Raw genomic sequence first — 20,134 nt, 5'->3', positions numbered from 1 at the left:
ATTACTTTTTAAAGAAGCGTATTAGCAAACTCTTTTTATTATCAAGTCATAAATCACAGTCTGATGACTCTTATTTTTTCTCCAAGATAAACTAAGAAAGTCTTAACATTCTGAGGCAAGATTTATTTATAAATAAATCATCTCTTAAATATGAGACTATGCACAAAGAAAGATTTCCACTAGAATACCTCTTCTGACATTTTTATTCATTTGTTTAGTTCAATGAGAGAGAATTACTGTCTTCTTGAGGGGCAAAAATCAGAGGAGTAACTTCTGTGAAATGTTAATGAATCACAATTCCCTTTACTCTTCCATCCTGTCCTGTTACTGTGCTAGGACATGCACTGTCTAAACATACATTTTGACTAGATGCACTGTTAGATAGCTTTTAGCCTGATATTAACAACTGGGAATCCTTTACGGATACTCAAGCCTCAGACCTTCCACATGCAGTACAGACAGCCATAAAAGGGTTAGGTGTGCCCTTCTCTCTCTCAGTTTTTCTCAACTTCGAAGACAGAAATTGCTTTGGAAGGGAGGTAGAAGGGCATCTGTAAGTGCACATATAGACAATGCATGTAAAAAAAAATAATATAATTAAAGGTAAGTAAATGTCTTTTTCCTTCAAGTGCTTGTCCTTATGGAGTCACTCACAAGGCAGTAAAAACACTGTTCTCTACAAACTTCTACCTGCTTGGAAAGAATGTTTTGCAACCATTAGTTGATTAAGTGTTCCCAAAACACGTACCAAGGCATCTCAGCAATAGTGTATCATTAGGTTAAAAGTATGACTGGAGCGCCGAATGGCAGATCTGCAGCTCTTGAGAAGAGATACCTTCCAGAAAAATCACTGCTAGAAGAAAGTGCTCTGCCTGTTACAGACAGTTTCTCCACAATTTCTTAACTGTTACATGAGAACCTCTTACCTATGCATACCGTTTCTGCATTGAAATCACTAACCCCTGATCTCTTTTGGCTCTACATTCAGACAAATGAAAGGTAAAATCTGCCTCAGTTCAAAGATGCATAAGCAGCAGCGGTATTAAAGGCATGTGTCTTTGGGAAAAACCCGAGGTAGCAGGTCTCTGACAAATAAAACTTATACACCATTTCAGTAAGACATTTAGTGTGAAGGTAACCACTTAACCACAAATAACAGAGTCTGCCCTGAGGGCTTGAACCTCATCTACCCTGCTGGGCAAGGCACCAGTAAAACAATATCCATCAAAAGGAGAGGAGGAGAACAAGTACCCACAGATTCAAAGGAATGGCCCATGCAAAGAAAAGGCTCAAGCTCCAATGGAAGGTATGTATCTTAAATGGAAACAAAAAAATCTCACCAAACCCTTCTGAACCTTTCAAAGAAGAAACAGAAGCATCCATTTTTCCTAAAGATGCAGGGTAAACAGTGCTAGACCTCGTTACATGAGTGGACCTATAGGCTCAATCTTCTTCAGCTCTACCAGGTAGAAAAACTAAAAGAAGGACTTGTTAACTGCATATAAGGTAGAAGGTTCATCTTGCAGTCCTCCTTCCTATCAGTCAGTACCTCTAACTGCAGAGACGCAAGTGTGCTTTAATTCTGAGAACCATCTGTCATGTACATTATCACACTGAAAGAAGGACCAGACAACATACACCAGTGGAAGTCAGGTTAAGGAGAATTAAAAAGAACAGAAGGAGTATTCTGGTGACAGATATCAGATTTGTCCCAGAAATTATTTGAAAGAATTATCTGAAAGTTTAAGAAATATATTTGTTTTGCAGAAAAACAGGTGAATTAGGTCTTCAAACCCATTTTATGTTAAAACAATATTTAACTTGCTAACATCAGAGATGTACTCCCTCAAAAGGTTATGTTTTTGCACAGCAGAGAAGGATGCATCTTGCAGAAGAAAAGTCTCAACCAAATTTGAAGGATGAGGAGATATTCTGAAAGATTTTTACTGTCTCTTCATTCTACGTAAATAAGTGCCTAGGCAAGGGGAAAGACTGAAGTGATGGAAAAGCAGGCAATTCTCCAYCTCCCCCCAACAATAATACTAACTGTCTGGTAACTGGCACGCTGGCATGCAGTGTGTGGATATCTCTAGGCTAGTCATAGCAGGTGCTTTGTGTGCTCCTACTGGGCAAGACACATGATGGGAAGACGAAGTTATAGAAGAAGAGGGTCTTGAGGGACAGAAGACAGAAATCTGCAGAAAACCAGAATAAATTATTTCTGTGGCTCATAAAACAAGCTTGTTCAAGATATTTCTGAAAGAGCTATACTTTAAATCAGTATTGAAAATGATTCAACATACTCGTATAGCACACTCTGTTTCTTGGGGAGAAAATCTTAGAGATGCTTCCCGTTTTACAAACTTAAGAATGATACAGACTACTACTTGTGAAACACCCAAAGACAACAAAAAGGTTCTAATCTGGACTCTGAAAGATTTTTCAAATATTTTAGAAAAATGCTATTTTAATTACTTTTTGAGAGCTGGCAATCTGTAGCACAGACTAAGTTTTCATAGCATAAAACATACACGAAGCAGTGAGCAGTATTAAAACAGACTATGAACTGGCAGCGTAGATTTTTCTTTCAAAATGTGTTTTATTTTCTAGTTGGACTCTGCTGAGTAACCGCTTTCTTGTGTGCCGGTGGCAGAAATTATGGAAATTACGGTTGTTGCTGCTAGAAGCCAGCAAATGCTTCGGGGCTTTCAACCCACGGTTTGCTGGCAAAATGAATCACCACTAAACATGCCACTGATCCACTTGAGATTTCTTCTTGGCTTTATCTCCCACTGAGGACAGGCAAATAACTGTGTCTTTCAAGTTCTATAGTTGTTTTCAGCAGAAACTGTGAAACTGCAAGCTAAATGCAAAGTGAGTAATATAACTGAGTTAAAATCAGTTTTCAACGATGCAAGTTGAGAGAAAAGGTATTTGGTACCCGAGGAGCGCAGTGCAATGTTAGCAAGGGAAGAGCTGATGTGTTTGTTAGCCCTTATGGACTTAGAAGTAATTATCACCTGAGGTGGACATTCAGAAAACTAGAGTTTGCCACATATATTTCAAATTCAGGATTTTTTTTTTTTTAAGGCTCTCATTCAAGCCTGCCGTAAACAGTAGCAGTGACAGTAGCCTAACAAAAGCGGTGAGCTCCCTCCACAAATATGGCCCCACTTATTCTTAGATGACAACAGCACGAGAAAAGTAAATCTTTCTAATTGCTGAGAACACTCAACTACAGACTTGACTGCACAGACTAAGCAACAGAAGCATACTAAAAGGAGCCAGGGGCTTTACAGTGCTTACCTGTTTCTGTGCTGAGGCTCCCATATGCACCTGGCAAAACTTGACTGCCTGTTCAAGTGCTGCTTCTTCATCCACCTGAATCACAATTAATGAAGTCTTAATTACTTAGGTCACCTATAAATCCAATGCCATTCTGATGAAATGGGGATGTGGGGCAAGGGGGGAGAAGCACTTCTGTGCCAGAATAGGAGTGAGCTGAAGTTTTTCAGCAATATACATTTAAAGATACACATCCTTTCTTAATTTTAACTAACATTTAGTATGAATAAACTCTGTGCAATCGGCAGGAGAGCTCTTAATTGATTTCAATTAGGACTTCAACTTCAACTTAGGACTGGGCTCTTTAGTTCAAAAAGATGGAGGAGCCAACTTTTTTTTCCCTCCCAGCAGTGCTCTCGTCAAGAGAGTGGCTCTTTAGGAGATATTTATCCTCCCAATTTTTCAATATAAATAAGATCAATTTTATTTTGCTTGGTTTGGTCTTTACTGTGATTCTTGCATTTAATCATGTTCCACTGACAGAGAAATCTTTTTTTTTAATTTACCACAGATACAACCGATAAATTCTACTGCAGTCATTACTCTGATGAAGTGCAGAATAAGAGGGTCTAAAGGTTCATTCTCCCAGTGTGTCAACTACCACTGAACCCCACTCATAACTTGAAAAAAAGTCAGAAATAAAGCCTCCTTTGCATCCTCTTTGCTAAGTCCACAAAACATTACTTTTAGAAATTAAGAGTTTTAATGAACTTCCCACAGAATATATGGTGCAGCTCCAAGAAAGTCAAAAGGAAATGTGAAGGATACATCACTGACAAATATCATGAAGAATAGGGCTATGCCAGCTAACTAACAAAATTTGACCCAGAGAATCTTCTCTGAGGCCACAAAGAGAAATCATGACTAATAAAATACTTTACCTGTTTAATCAGCATGTACGTTTCAGACATGATCTTCTCAATTTTACCCAGGTCATAGGCCATAACTTTCTGACCTTGTTGCCATACCCGGTAAGCATCAAGTAAAAGTGTTTTCCCAGACTCTACATCCTCAAGTAATTTCCTCTTCCTGCTTGATCTCTGAACAGGTTCCTCTACAGGTACTGCCTGAACTATTCCTTTAGCTGCCTGCTGCTGCTGTTTTGAGCTGATACTTAGCTCTTCCAAAGAGAGTTCTGCAGTCCGGCTCTCTGGGGCTCTCTCCTTTGAGTTCCTGCCAGACTGAAGACGGTCTGGCTCACTGCGTTTACATGAAGAATCAATTTTTTCTGGGTCATTGGAATACCCATCAAGATCCATAGGCTCGACTGAACCGGGCCTAGGGAGCTCTTTAATTTCCTTGTCATTCTTGTTCTCTTGTTCCAATATGTCCATAGCGTTGGGGATTTGTCCCTGGGTCACTTCTTTTACTCCATTTTCAGTATTATGTACTACTCCATCCGACAAAACTGGCTTTTTGGGGAGGACATCTTTCCCCTCTTCAGCACTAGTTTTATTAGAGACGTCTGTTGTCATCCTTCCTGAAGCAAGGTTAGAAGACTTGGAACCCTGATCTTCYGAAACCTTAAAAAAAGAAATCATTCTTTTGCTGTTATTACAGAAAACAGAAAGCATTTGGGCACAACTATGAATACTGCAAATATTAACCATGAGTACCTCTACATAACTGCCTCTACTGAAGAAAATGCATTTACTCCATGTTCCTTCTTGTTTGTTTGTAGATATTAATTAATCTAAGCCACAAATTAACCTAAGCACTGAAGCAATGACCACCAAGCACCCTGCTGCCTCACCTGTGTCAGGTCGCTGAGCGTATCCTCTAGTACTTTTACTGTGAGCACAAAGGCTCTTTGGGCCAGCACCTGGCGATCTGCATCCCGCAAGTACTTCCTGCGCCACAGGAAGAGAACAGAAAAGAAGCTAAGTGCCAAAAGCTTATCAGACTTTAAAAGCAAGCACCAGAATACGTGCATAGACACACACACGTGCATATATGTATACACATATAGACATACATACATGTATATATATATATATTTTTTTTTACGGCTTTATAACAAATTAGAAGAAAGCAAAACATATACATTTGTACATTGAAATTTAACATTTTACACGTTTCCCTCCACCTTTCCCCTTCCCACAAACATCAAGGACAATGACATTCACAAAGTAAAAGATGGAGAGCGTTAGCTACAATGGAAGGAAGAGAAGAAGTGTTAAAAACTCCAGAACGAAACAGACAGCCAGTTACAATTTTCTTATATCAGGCCTTCAGTGCCTTCTATTCAAAACTTTTTCTTGAAAAAGAATTTTAGTCACACAAAACCACCTAGAACTGTCAGGAGATTTTCATGTTCTGGATAAACTGKGCACACAAGATTAATGACATCAGGAAATCCTTTTTCATAGGTCATATTAGTTGCCTTTGAATTCAGCTTTTTAGAGCTAAAACCCCGGTGAACTAACATTCTTTTTTCTATTAATATAAAAAAAATTAATATTACTATAAAATCACTGTACAGCTTCATTTACTTTACTAGAACATTGTAACGCCACTGTATTGTGACACAATGATTTATTCCACTTTCAAAGAAACTATTTCCAGTCATCACTCCCATCTAATTTAGTTTGATGGAAAACTGAATTTCTATTTCAGAATTGGCTATTTTTAGTGAGAAATAGCTAAAAATCAAGTAAATAATTTTGAAGGGTACTACCTGGTCAGAAAGCCACCAATTTTAATATAAGCATTTTCTTTCAGATTTGTTACACTCATTTAATAATTTTCTGTTTTGCCGTTCAGACAAAAGATACAAATATTTGACACATCATTAGTTCAGTAACAGTTAGCAGTTCCACTGAAAAAAAACCCTGCTTTCAAAATTAGAGTTGTTACAAGCATGTGCCAGACACACCCAGAATATCTGCATTTCTAAGTTCCGGTACTGACTGCAGTTCACCATGGCTGGCACTGGTTGATCCAACACGTCAAATTACTTGTTTGTTAAATTCAGTCTAGACTTATAAATAACATAATATTTTTAGCACAACTGTGGGCCCGCCTAGGACAAAATTTAAGCCTTCTATGGTCCAGTACTTCTGATATGCTAAAAGTCAAAATATTTTTGGCTTCAAGTTTGCTGAACATGTGGTGACATATTCCCAGACATACTACCATCTCCGCAAATTCGCATGCACTCACACTCAAAAACACATGAAGAAACCTTCGATGCCTTCAACTTATTGCCATCAGTCATTCAGTTCAATTTCTTAAGCATTTGCCAGAGACTAATTTCAACATTTCCCACGCAGCAAACAACTGGAATTTTACCTCAGTTGCTTCAGTGTTTTCCTTAGATGTTTATTTTGGTCTTCCCAAAGATAAGGATCTCTATATAGCCCACATTAAATGGTGCTTTTTTTTTTTTCCTTCTTAATTAGGGTTAATGTATTTACAATCAGGTCACCCCCAAGTAGGATAAATCTTTTAAATAGCATCAGCTGCTGCAGAGCCGTTGTTCGGCCAGCCAGGGATTACAAGGACGCAGGGCGCCAGGGCCACGACCTGCCCCACTGGGCACGGCTCTCACGCAAGAGGCCGGCCGAGAGGTGCCGAAATCGCCACGCTCTGCTCCCCCAGCGAATCCCTCTGCGTGGGAGAACACCTCTGCCAGGTTGGGAAAGCTGCTCTGAGCTGCAAGAGGAATGTAGGGAAATTCTAGACTCTTCTGGAATCATTAATTCTGGGGTACTTTTACTATCATTACACTGGATGTCTGAGAAAGTCTGTCTAAAGACTCGGGTTGTCTTTTTTTTTTTTAATTTAAAGACACTCTTATTTTAGAAAAAATAGTTATACAATGAACAAAACATTCAGAGTTTTGCAAAGCAATGGATTAAACACAAGATAGCATACTTTCCCTGGTCGGGGGTCCTCTGGAGCATAGACGAGACTTTCAGCAAGGTATTGTAATCCTTCAGCTGCGACAGGACGTTCAGCAGCAGCAGGATGGAGCGGTTCATATGAGAGGCGAAACTGCCCGGGCGGTCGATCTCATCCACCGGGATGCGCCAGATGCCCTGCAAAGAGGAAGGGAGGAAGCCCTGAGGCCGCAGCCAGCTGGAGGGACAGCGACTAAACCGTAGAGCTGATTTTTCAGTGTACAGAATTTGATGCTGTGGTCCTTCAAGCTTGGAGATCTGGATTTAAAGTCAACTGATTGATTAATTCTTGCCAGTAGCAAAACCCAGGAGTCTTACAGAGTCTGCAGCGCACCTTCTAAATGTTTCTCAACTATTCCCAGAAAAGAAAGCAAGCAAAGCCTAAATTGTTTTGTGCATTTTTCTCAAATGCACATGAACAAGACTCCCTAAGCCACAGCTCAACTACCAAATAAAACAAGAGGTAACCTGTTTTAAAATTTCCTCACCTAAAACCTGCAACTACTGTCCAGCCACAGCAAGTTTGTATCTTCAGACAAACTTACTACATGTATTAGGAGCTTGGTTACTGTCCTGCTATCATCAGAGCCTTCACCCGGGGGACTAACCAGCCTGATATCAAGAATCAGATTCCTCAGCAGCATCCATTTCCCCCGGCAGATCCAAATACTTGTGCATACATCCTGAGCCTCCTAATTAAATTTCTGGGACAGAGGGAATCTTTGGGGAGCAAGGCTGGAGACAGATAGAAAATATAATTTAATTTTGGTTAGTCAGCTCAGATTTTGCAACATCTAATAAGTCTACGGAGATTGGTTTCAGGTGTTTAATATGGATGCTGTCAACACACTAGTCAACCATATTTGAAAACTGCAATTCAAATAATACTATACTTGGTGTATGTTGGTATGCAGCTTAAACTGTGACCATTCACACAAATTGCTGTTATATCAATGCAGCCCCTTCTATTCCTCACTTTATTTAGTTCTGATTTTTTCCTTAGCAGTTCTTTAAGATGAAAATCCTCAGGTCATCTATACCATTTAGTGAGGATGCAGGGCTGGGAGAGGTGGAAAGGTCTCACCGATATGAGTATAGGACAGAAAATGAATTCTGCTTTCCAAACCTGTTTAGAGAGCAAGATATATAAATATTTACTCTTTTATCCTTGCTTAAAGGTCTGTCTTTGATATTTTAGCTTTCCTTTCAGCATGAGCAAAATCCTTTAAAACTTATTAGAAGACGGAGGCAAAGAAAATGATTACTGCAATCACAGATGACGTGACCACAAAAAAAAGCAGATATGTAAATAGTCCGTCTACAACAGATCCTCCCCCTGCTTGGAGGATCTGCAGGTCTGTTCCAAAGGCTGTACAGGAACTTGGGAAAAACAACAAAAACAAACATCAGTGCTTTTAAAAAGGAAACAACAGCTTTAACTAGACATAGTGCACAGACTGTTCTGCAGACTTCTCTTACTCATGCTCTTCCTCGTGCTCTCTGTTCTTACCCCTCCCCAGTGATAACAGAGATTTCCATCTTTCCCGCACCCTGAAGCTTTCTTGCAAATTTTTTTGTAGTTTCCTTTTACCAGGAAGTACCTAAAACTGTAACACGACTGACCCTTGAGGCACAACAGTTGCTTCCTTCTGTCCCCAACTGCCAACAGCCACAAGTACGTGCCATGGCTCGGTGGAGAGGTTTTGATCTGCTCCGACAGCTCCACAGCTCCAGGCGCTCGCAGACCTTGCAGGTTACGGCTGTGTAAAGCAGCGGTGCCCAACAGCAGGGCCTTTGCCTGCCCATTACGTACCAGAGAGGATGCTTCTCCCCCAGACCACGCAGTGCCTGTGCCTTCAGGCTACACGTGAACACACACATGCTACAGCAGATCTTTTTTGCTTCTCTGCACACAGGTAAACCGGTTTCCACCAAATCCTGAAACAACTGGACACACCATAATGGCACCACATCTGAGTAACCTTCCTGGCTGCTTTAACTATACAAAACAATTTATGGTCAACTTAGACGCCCGCTGTAGGGATGGCAGCCAGCCAGCGCGTGGGCTCCTGGTCTTTCTCAGCGTTATCTCAGCCTTTATTGAGCTCGGAAAAGCACTCGCAGTGAGCCGAGGACACCGCGCCTGGAATCGGCCGAAAACGATGCTGCAGCTCCTCCTCACACGACCCAGGTACGCGTTTTGGGAACCTCAGCACACACCAAATACAAATTATATTCATTGCCAAGCAATTTAGAGGTCTCCAAGCCCCCTCCCCTTTCTTTTTTTATGTGAGTCAGGAAACAAAGAAAATTTTATGAACTATAATAGATTTAGTCCAAAGAAAACTTTCAGAAGGACTAATCCCATGCGAAGAAAGGTTAAACTCTTCAGACTCCGCACATTAACTTAGCATGATTCACATTGTTTTGTTGGTGCTAAAAAACAAGAGCCATGACTATACCAATCAAAACACCCTCACTATAATTCACTAATGTATTTTGTGAGCGTTTATTATGTAATTTAGCAACACTGACGACCTGGATTCTTACTGTTAAATGAGAACTGCCCAAACAGCGGGACATCTCCCACCTATGCTACCCCAGAAATTGCAGTAATAAAACCATATGTAATGACAGAATATGCTAACGGGGACGAGAAAGGTGGGCGAGCAAAGTTCATCTAATAATTTGGTGAATTTTTCCACACAAAGAGGCACATTAGAAGACTTTAAATTAACCTTGCAATTACAAAAGAAAGTCTGATTTTAAAAGGAAAGCCATCAACTTTTCATGTGTTGACTTGCCATTTTTCAAATGCAAAACAGCAATAAATGAGATTAGTGTCCTATGTCACATACCTGCCATTTCACATGCAGCCCAAGCCAAAAGCAGACAGAAACCTACCACTAGGGATCAACACAATCTCCATTTTACCACTGCAATTTTATTAAGCAATATGCAAAACAATAGATGTTAAAAGGAGTTTATCGGAATCGATTCCATGAGCGAATTCTTGAATTCTTTTTAAAATTATAATTTGAATCAGAGACTGAAAAAACAATCTAATCCAGACCTTTTCCAAAGAGAGGTTTCAGTCATTGAGTACGAATTTTTCCTCGCCAGCCGTCAGTGACCCGCAGGAAGAACACTTCTCAACGCAGACCACACATCACAGCGTTTTTTAGAATAACCTACCACTCGGCTTTTAAAACAAATCCTAACAAATAGATACAAATGCTAAGTTGGCAATGAACTAGCTGGGGAGCAGACTGGAAAAAAGTTACTCAGTCTGGCTAATGTTACATTTTTCATATCATTTGAAAATTCAGATTTGTCAGCAAAGTACCTCCCTCGAAAGCACATGTGTGCAGGAGCGCAGATCCTGTGACAACCGAGGGAGCGCGGCTCCTCCAGAAGGTTTTATTACCGATGGTCACCGCTCAGGCTGCTGGCAAGACGCCCCCAGCTGCCAGCCCCAAGCAGAGCTGACGGCCACAGCCAGGCGCAGCGCGGCTCCGGCTCGCTGGCCACCCTTCTCCCAGCTGAAGGGTTCTCCTCCCTCCGGCGACAGCCAGCAAAGCTGTTTACGTGAAACCAGAGGAAGGAGTGAGACGCTTCCAACGACTCCAAAATGCCTCTCAAGCTCCAAAACACCAAGCTGCTTTCCATGCCTTCCTGGCTAAACAAACATTACGTAAAAACTGTCGGGTGAAGAGGAGGGAAGCAAGCCTGATACGCACTGTAAGACGAAAATAAATCTGGGACTAAGTGCAAATCTGGGGAAATTTAATACTGAATTTTAAATGGAACATAAAACTGAATAATGAACTCGGTATACTACATTCCTGGTGACACCTATTAGTTTTTCAGCCTGAAACTGCTGCACAATTTCCACTTGCAGAAGAATTGAAGACTTGGGGAGGAGGGCCAGGAGAAGGGGACCACGCATGCTGCATTTCGTAAGCATGAGCTAGAGCAACAGTGGTGGATACTTTCTAGTTCGGTCACTCAAAATAGAAAGGGAGGAAGTGCTTATTAATCCTCCATGCTGCTTACTTTAGTACTGTAAGGGAGGGGATTCCCTGGGGTTTAGGAAAGCCTCCCAGAAGAAGAAAAGCTGACAGTTCTCAACAAACTCCCGACCTCTCCGGAGAGGTCTCCCTGCTGCCACCGCAGAGTTTGAGCGTGAGCCATTTCCTATGCAGGGATCAAACTTTACTTTCTCAGCGTTACATGATTTCTGTTCTTAACACGGAGCAATACTAGGCACACCTCGGATGATCCGATCCGCATATAAAAAAGCAAACACATAAAACAACTGTTACTACAGAGTAAAGACCTCCAATTACTTAAGAGTTGACTCACAGTTGTTTTTTTTTTTTTTTTTTACAAAGTTGCCAGAAGTGCAAATTGCACCAAGTACCATAAACACAATTACACTGCTGCCTTAAGCAACCAAAGCAAAACACAAATACTTTCAGCCAAAATTTGTCAGTCTGAATAATGTCCTAATAAGAAAAGCCTTTAGTAAAAAGCAATCTGATTTTAAAATTATTTGAAGATTGTTATAACATACGACCAAACTAACAAACCAGTATAAAGTGGCATAGAGAAGCCCCTGATGAACAGCGCAACAACATCTTATGCACTACAATACTTTAAAATCAGAAGTTGAACAAACCACGAATGCATAATCCCTGGAAAGCTCACACTTTACTGATTTTTTTAAGTCTGTTTTAAACCAGAGTTTGCCCAACTTACTAAACTTACTGAATTAGCTTTCTTCATGTCATCTCTTCCCAGTTCTGTAAGGGAACATGAGATCTTGAATCGGGGGCCTGAAGAGTAAAAGCATGTCTAGTCCTAATCTTAATTTCCTGCATCTCCTCTTCTTGTTTCACTTTGTCACCCAATTTTGGCTTTTCTTATAAGCATCGTTTCTTTTTCCTTTTCTATATACATGGTTGTTCTGTACACAGTTCTACTGTTTTTAATTCTTCTCTTCATTTCGTCCATATTTCAATTTAGCTATGTAGTGGAACAACCCCACCTCTGTAAAGAGGAACACAAGTTGGTATGAAAATATTAAGAAAAATAAAAGCAGCAATAGTCAGAATATTAAAATTATTAGATGAAGAGACCGATACCATCATAAAGAAAAAAAGTAGTTCCTGTTTTCTCTGGGTAAATTCAAGAGCCAAATTCAGGAAAATCTTACAAACTCTTTCAGAGCATTAGGCAGCATTCTTGCTTGTTTGCATTTAGTCTTGCTCACACTGGACAATGACAGAATATCAAAAATACATGATATTTAAAAAAAAAAAAAGACATTTTATCAGCCTGGGAAAGGAAAGAAAAATGAGGCAAAGCTGCAGCAACTTCCTTTTAAGAAGTCAGACCAGAACAAGATTACAATTCCTAGCCTTCATGGTAAATACTGTCCTTTTTCTTTCTTCCTTTTTTTTTTTGTAATGCATACACTTGGAAGTGAATAAACACAACGTATGCTTTCTGGAAGAATTGCTTAATTCTGTAGCACTATTTTTGCAAGAGAGCAGCATGAAAAGTGGTGACAAATGAAAACACTTCACATGCTCCAAGTATCATCTGCTGATAGAAAAACAAAATGGACAATTTTCACCTCTAATTTCTCACTTCAAAATACAGCTTATTTTCAGAATCTTAAAATTAAAGTTTTTCAGTTTCTGGAATAACTATTTTACAGTTGACGTGACATTAAATTGATTTTAACCCCATGAAACAAACACCCAAGCCATATCTACTTGGAGAGACTATTATGTTTGAGCATGAGTCAGGGCCATACACACGAGGCAGGGAAACGGAGTCATTTCCTCGCTGAATAAGCAATTATCTAAAACCAGAAATGCCTTGTTAAGATGATGATGAGTTACAAGTTCAGGTGGAATTAGTGAAACAAAAACTGAGGTCTACAGACAGCCTTTGCAAAACATTGGGTTTGGCCATTTGCCAGGCAGAATCCAGAGGTTTTCGTTCGCTCAGTCAGGAAGCTTGAGGAGTTTTTACTGAAATGTTTCCTATGTACCATCCGAAGCAGAGGAGGAGCGTGCGTGATGCATCAGCAGCCGGCTAATGAAGACGGCTTCCTGCACTACTTGCCAGGTTAACGCTGCCAGCGCACGTGGAGGAGCTCTTCCCCGAGTACTCCAAGGAAGAGTCCTTGGATTCCTGCTTGTTTAGCCCTCCCGTTCTCTGCTCTGCAAGTCAGGGATGCTAAAGGGAAGATGGATTTGAAAATACAGCTATGGAACACTAATTTTTTTTCTCCCATCATCCACATTAAGAAAGGTTCCCTTTTGGACAGCTGGATAACTCCTCAAGCAGGAAGGTCATTTAATGATAAAAGACTCTCGGGCAAAATACTTATGTACACGTATTGCCTTTTTCTTCAGCTTTACTCCAGAAGTCGCCTCCTTTTACCAGCTGTAATTTAGGAAAGAAAGAGGGATAAATTAGGCAAGTACTGAAATTAGCAGCAGTAAGTATCATACACTGCGTCCTGCAGCCAATCCAGGGTTTCCAAAGGAGAGAAAGAGGCTTGCCAAATGAAGTGCAGAAAGCAGAACTTATCCAAAGATTTAGTCAGGTACTTCTCTCTATTCAAAAGAAAAAACTGAGAAGGGTGACGGGTCACCCATGTTGGAATTTCAGATTCTGACCTCATTACAGGTTCAACACACTCTTTAGGGTACATCTTGGATTGCATCCTGTCCCTGTCTGAAAGTCTGGAGGTTTTTCTGGTTTTTTTGGCCTAGAGCACAGAAATCCAAAGACCACAGAATGGTTATAGATTTCCTAATGAACAAATAGCGTGATGCAGAAACCTAATGAAAGAATATGAAACCCTTGATAAGAAAACTCTTTACCGTGGTTTTGCATTTCCTTAGACATTTTCAGGGGCCAGAAGCAGGAAGTTCTCACCACCACCAAAATAAGCATAGCAGAGCACATCTAGAAAGTGGCAGGAGTTTCTGGTTTTGCCTAACAGCCAGCCTTTCATTGTTTTAAGAGGATTTTTCTGCTTAACCTTTCCTGAGTATCTGCTACAAGCAGAGTACCTGGCATCAGATGCAAACAGAAATACCCAAAGCTAATGAAACAAGCTTGGTACAGTCTGTCCACCTCCTTGGAAGTGGGCAGGTTCCTGCAGCAGTCCCCTGTAGACACTGACACACTCATTTCTAGACACCATGTGGAATTCATTTAATCTAACTTCAGATGTTTACGATATAGATACGTAGATTTGATGAAATCACCTAGAAACCTTTTACAGAGAGAAAAAGGCACCTGGGTGACGTGGCTTACCTGAGCTATTACAGGATCTACCTCCAGGACCAGGTAAGCTACTCTCTAGAAATGCCAATTTCGCCTGAACATAAAGGGTGTCTAGATGGCTAAGTCATAAAACATAAAAAACGTGAGGGGAGCTATATCCCCCTGGCAAGTCTACCAGAGGTTCTGGTCTCTACCAGGGGCATGCTGAGGTCAAGCCCTATTCATTCTTGCTCCTGAAGTAGGTACTATAGAACCAGAAAGAAAACTGGGGCTGGTGGGCTGCAACTGAGACCAGTCATATAAACCACCTCCACAGCTGTCTGTTAAAAGCTAACACAGGGTCAGGAGGGGCCAGCAATTCCAGAGTTCCAAACAGAGGGAAATGGCAAGTTTCAGGATCATGAGATTTTCACCTAGACCCCTATACTTCTGTCACTAGACTGGCTGTCCCCATCTCCCCAGACGTCACGCATTATACAGCTATTAGTGTATATGCACTTTAATCTGTAGTAGATTCTGAGAGGGAGGGCTGTATCTCAAAAATCACTTCAGAATATAAGACTATCAACTTTCCCTACCTATGGTAACACTCGAAAACAATAAGCCTAGTACATTACGTTTCTAACACTATTCTGACAACATTCCTGCCTTAAACGAATATAAGAGTAGTACAGCATAATGAAGTCTAGGTATGAAGAATAAGAACACAGCTACCTAATCCAAGGCCAGAAGAGTTAAAGTCTGGAGATAAGTCTCAGATGTGTCACTCTTCAAAAGGTAGCTTTTCCACCCTCTACCCCTCTGGGAGAAACAACAGGACAATACATAAATGGAAAAGAAAGGAAAACATAGGACAGATGTTCAAAAGGATGTGGAGAATGATACAATCTATGGAATGTCCAACTGGGCCAAGGGAAAGGCAGCTGCTACAGGGAAAAGAAGATATAGATTTTTCATGAGAATGTCAGCTAACTTTCAAGCTGGGCAGATGACTGCAGCAAAGAAAAAATGCTGTATCTTACCCACCTACCTTGGGGTACCTAAAGGTGTCTATCTCCAAACAGTTTACAGCAATTCACTGTCATCACCTAGTGCAGTACACATGATACTACAAACAGAAGGAGGACATGAACTTCATAATATTAAGAACTATGCTAATGGGACTCAACACAGGTTTTTAATATGCTTAGAATTATGAGTTGTTCAGAGATTCTTCACACTGAAACACTGCAATGAGGGTCTCTTTCTGGTTTTATTCTGGTCTCTTTCACTGTTTTTGTAGGCCTGAAGGATTTCACAGGATTTGAAGGAACGCATATTCACTTACTTAAATATCCACCTTCTAGACAAAACAGCTACTGGTTATCCAATACACAAAATGTAGGAAACAATCCTTTCAATAGCGAGAAAGTCTCCACATACAGCTCCACAATGCAATTGAGTTTGAGTATTTTAAAGTAGGATGTCAGAGAGCTAAAAAGTTCTTTTACCAAAACATTCGAAGTTTTATGTCAACAAAAACACTCTTCATTCCCGGATCCCTTTCTTTCAAGCAAACAAAATGTTTAACTGCATACTCCTGCCCTGCAGCTGACATGCAGAATCCCTGTACTGACAGTATTCTTCATGTCTCTCAGTTTTTGGAATCTCTTCTGCATAATGACAAGCACGCTAACATATCAAGATGAAAAGTTACAAAATCCAAGTGTTTGAAAAATATTTCAGCATATTCATATGAAGCTTAAAAAGTAGCATCATCCATCTGTATGCGTCACAAATATATCACCAGATTAGACTCAAAATCTCAGAAAATACCAAAAATTAGAGGATCAGTACTTGGACACTTCAGAGGAATATCAAAGCATTTTAGAAAATGATACTAATCAAGCACCTGATGTTCTTTCTTGTGAGCACCAAACCAATAGGACACACTGCATTAGGAGATCCTTCTGAAGGAGATCTTTGAGGCTGAAAGAACAGAAATCAAAAGGTCCAGCGAACACTTGGAAGTTGTTTCCATGGCAGTTTTTGAAAAGAGATAACCCTCCAAAGTAATACCGCATGGCAGCTCATAAAATACAGTCAAATGATAATGATTTACCTACTACAGAAGAGGCTTTAGCTTAATTTCATCTTGACTAATATAAAATTACCTAGAAACATTTTCCTTAATGCATTATGACTTTTGGCTAAGATACATCATTAAGACACGAGTTTCTCTTACCTCAAAGCACTGAGAATGATCATGCAGCCATGGTGCCAGCTACTTTGGGGAACTGCATAAGGACTTTTCAAAAGAGTACATTTCTCTTCAGTAATGTCAGGCCCAGCTGCTCTTGACTGACCTGATAAGTATGAAAAAGTAGGCTCTTTCCACTTCTCAGGATGCTTTGAGGTAAATACAGCATGAAAACAAACAGATCTGGTCTATGGTACGTACTGCAACTTGCTCAGAAAATAATCATGTTGTAATTAGGAGGTGACAAACCAATGTAAAGCTGTAATGACTACCTCTGTTTAGGTGTTGGCAATGTTACACAAAATTTTCATTAGAGCTCTTATGACAGAAGACTCACATTTAGTAGTTCATGAGCCCCAACTTTCAAAATATACATAGACACAATTTTTGTAGCTTATTTAGGAACAAGTCAAGATCATGGAGAAAGCTATTAAATTTCACTGAATACACTGTGAAGTGATTTACAAAAACCAAGATAACTGCCTAATGGGATTTGGTGAGGAAACATCAATATTTAATACCTTGAATATAAACACATACCACCAACTAGGAGGAAATGTAAGATGGCAGATATATCAGGAATTATACTAAAAAATTGTACTCAACAGTTCACTATTACAGACATCAAACTCTAAAGGGCTTTCGTGAAAGTGCCCAGATTCGCATGTTCCATCACCAGCTGGTATCTGTATATATTCACAAAAACTGGAAACACAAAGAAATACTTGCACCTTTCATCAACATCGAGAAGAATGAAAGCAATGGACAGCCGAAACAAACAAAAATTTAAATTCCACCAGTATTTTGACAGAAGTAAAATGTCAGCAGGAGCTAGTGGAAAAGCCTTTTAATCTTGAATCAGAATCCTGTAAAGTCTGATTAGCGTTTTCTATTCCTTTTCTTTAATGTTGCTTTTATAAAGATACATGTTTGCAAACACATGAACTAGTTCATATTTGAAGCTCAGGTTCTGTCTGAGGTTTCACACTGGCTTAAGAATGACAGAAGCACACATCCTGGACCTCACACTGGTCCTGAGCTGAAGTTGAGGAGGAAGCAGCTTATTTAAAATAAGCAGTAAGAAACAAATACTCCCATAATAATGACGAGGAATCAGAAAGAGAGGCACACGGCGGTAAAAAAAGAGTCAAGCCTCAGAGAAGACAAAATCCTCTCAAACAGTTAACAGTCTACATGAGTCTGCACGTTGAATCCTCACCAAATAAGATCTTCAGGTGAAGTTATTAGGACCTGACAGATAACTTATTTCATTATCTCTTCTCCCTGCACTACAAAAGCATCTATAGAACAGTTCCCTTCTCTGCCCAGCAAGTGGAGGCTCTGAACGACAGTCCTGACTGCTATAAAAGGCAAAAAATTCTCTTACTGTTATGCACCCCATCGCTAACCTCAGAATATCTTTTCTTCTCCAAATTTGATAGAAAAATCCTCGTAACAAAAGGGAATTTCATTAATCCTGCTTTTCAATTATTTTACCTTTCTTTTTTTGGGTTAACACCTAATGTTGTCTTGCTTTCACAGACTTCCAGGGCTCCCTCAGCAATACCAGGTTAAAAAGAATGTTCTTTATGCAGTTATAAAGAGTTAGGGAAAAATTTCAATTCAAGTAAACCTTTACACTGCAGTCTGCCTAGCACCCCAGCTAAAGTTGACTGATCTTTGATAACACCAGAGAAGCTATACATAAATTACCCTATTTACAATAATGCAAATCACAGCACACACAGGAGAGCTTCAATATTCAACCAGCAGCAATATTACAGCAGCTTCATCTGGCACAAGGCATGGCAGTGACTCAGATAACTAGGCAGAAGAGAAGGCACAGGCTGCTGGTGTTTGATTTCAGGGATATTATGAGATAGGAATTATTTGTTTGAGAACAACACGAATAATTATCGGAGGGAGGGAGAGTGAAGAAGGCCTCAACACCTAGAGTATTTCAGACTCTAACACGGATGCTAAAGCACCCAAAAGTCATATTATTGAGACCAGCTAGAATAATACCTGGGTATTCAAGATGTCAACCTGAATATGCTCCAATACAAAAGACACATCCTGCAGCTTGCAGGGTAATAGAAACTCTACAGCATATGCTTTAATTCCTAGATCTCCTAGATCTGCTAGATCTGCTTCATGCAAAATACCCACAGTACACACAAAAACCTGCTTTGTGCAAATAAACACATGCTGCAGCAAATTATAAAAAACAAGAAACATGAAGCTGCCACAGCCAGTGCCGCAAACAGCATGTGGCACTTGCTTCACGCACATCAGAATTTACTGCAATTAAGACATACGTTCTAAAATTATAAACATGTGACCAGACAAAGCTGACTGGTTTTAACAAACTGCTAATTAAACTGGAATCCTCTTATCCGCTCTCTCTTTAGCTGAATGAAGCAGCGACTGCTACAGTATAGTAGCTCATGCAAAATAGATACTGAACAACAGGCTTCTCTGTTAGGTCACTGCTAAGAAGGGGAATCTCCAGCGCGAGCCTGGCTGTCGTAGTCAAAACAGCAGAGTGCACACTAGAGATCACAGCTGGGCTGCTCYGTGCCAGACATGATTTTTACAGATCTACCATCTCCTTTTTCCTTCTAGGCATGAAAGCCGCCCGTTCGAAGCTTCAGGGCTGAATTGAAAACAAGGGTGTTAAATAATTCATCCCACTCGGGGGGGGGGGGGGGGGGGAGGAAGGAGACCAAGAAACCCCAAACGGCACCGACAGAACGCAACAGAAATCCCTCGCCCTTTCGTGCCCCCTTCCAAACTTCTCTCGACTCCTCCATTTCCCACTTCTCTTGGGATTTGCCTCTGTGCAGCAAAGCAGGTCTAGCAGAGCCTCCGAGGGAAGGCAGCCTCAACTGTGAACTAAGTGTTCGCAGCCGCGAGCACGAGTGTCAGCAGCGCCCGGGCGCCGCGGGCCGGCCCCGCTCGGGACGGCGCCCGCCCGCCGCGGCAGCCCSCGGGAAGGGGCAGAGAGCGCAGCCCACAAACGCCCTGCGATTCAGGGACGCCAGCAGCTGTTTACACCTCTGGTCAGAGCGCGGAAGGGGGAAGGAAAAAAAAAACACCAAAAACCCCACAACTTACTAGCGTATAAAATCTGTTCCTGCCGAAACGCAAGAGGGGCCTCGGCCAGCGCGCCGCTTCCGACGGGGGCAGCTCCTTCCCGCGCCCAGCTACGGCGCCCGGCTCGCCCCCGGCGGCATCGCCGAGCGCGGCCCCGCCAGCGCGGCCGCGTCGCCTCCGCCGAGCACGACGCGCTTCGCTTTGCTTTGCTTTGCTTTGCCTCCCCTCCCCTTCGCTT

General features: G+C 41.0%; 1 protein-coding gene across 10 annotated transcripts in view; it reads right to left on the bottom strand.

Moving 5' to 3' along the window:
- The window catches only part of CABIN1 (calcineurin binding protein 1), a 129,497-nt gene that overhangs the window by 30,044 nt on the left and 79,319 nt on the right, over positions 1-20,134 (bottom strand). For 9 of the 10 annotated variants that reach the window (XM_026075242.1, XM_026075248.1, XM_026075245.1 and 6 more), the window contains 4 exons: positions 7,222-7,385; positions 5,099-5,195; positions 4,227-4,868; positions 3,307-3,381 (listed from right to left, as the gene is read on the bottom strand). In XM_026075242.1, coding sequence (XP_025931027.1) covers positions 3,307-3,381; positions 4,227-4,868; positions 5,099-5,195; positions 7,222-7,385 — 978 coding nt within the window. Of the gene's footprint in view, positions 1-2,596; positions 2,864-3,306; positions 3,382-4,226; positions 4,869-5,098; positions 5,196-7,221; positions 7,386-20,134 lie in introns of those variants that run through there. The other variant, XM_026075252.1, reaches the window with a different exon arrangement.

The sequence above is a fragment of the Apteryx rowi genome, unplaced genomic scaffold (assembly GCF_003343035.1).
Source record: "Apteryx rowi isolate R43461 unplaced genomic scaffold, aptRow1 scaffold_40, whole genome shotgun sequence".
Classification (NCBI taxonomy): domain Eukaryota; kingdom Metazoa; phylum Chordata; class Aves; order Apterygiformes; family Apterygidae; genus Apteryx; species Apteryx rowi.
Note: the sequence above shows the minus strand (reverse complement) of the source record. Positions and strands in the feature narration are given on the sequence as shown.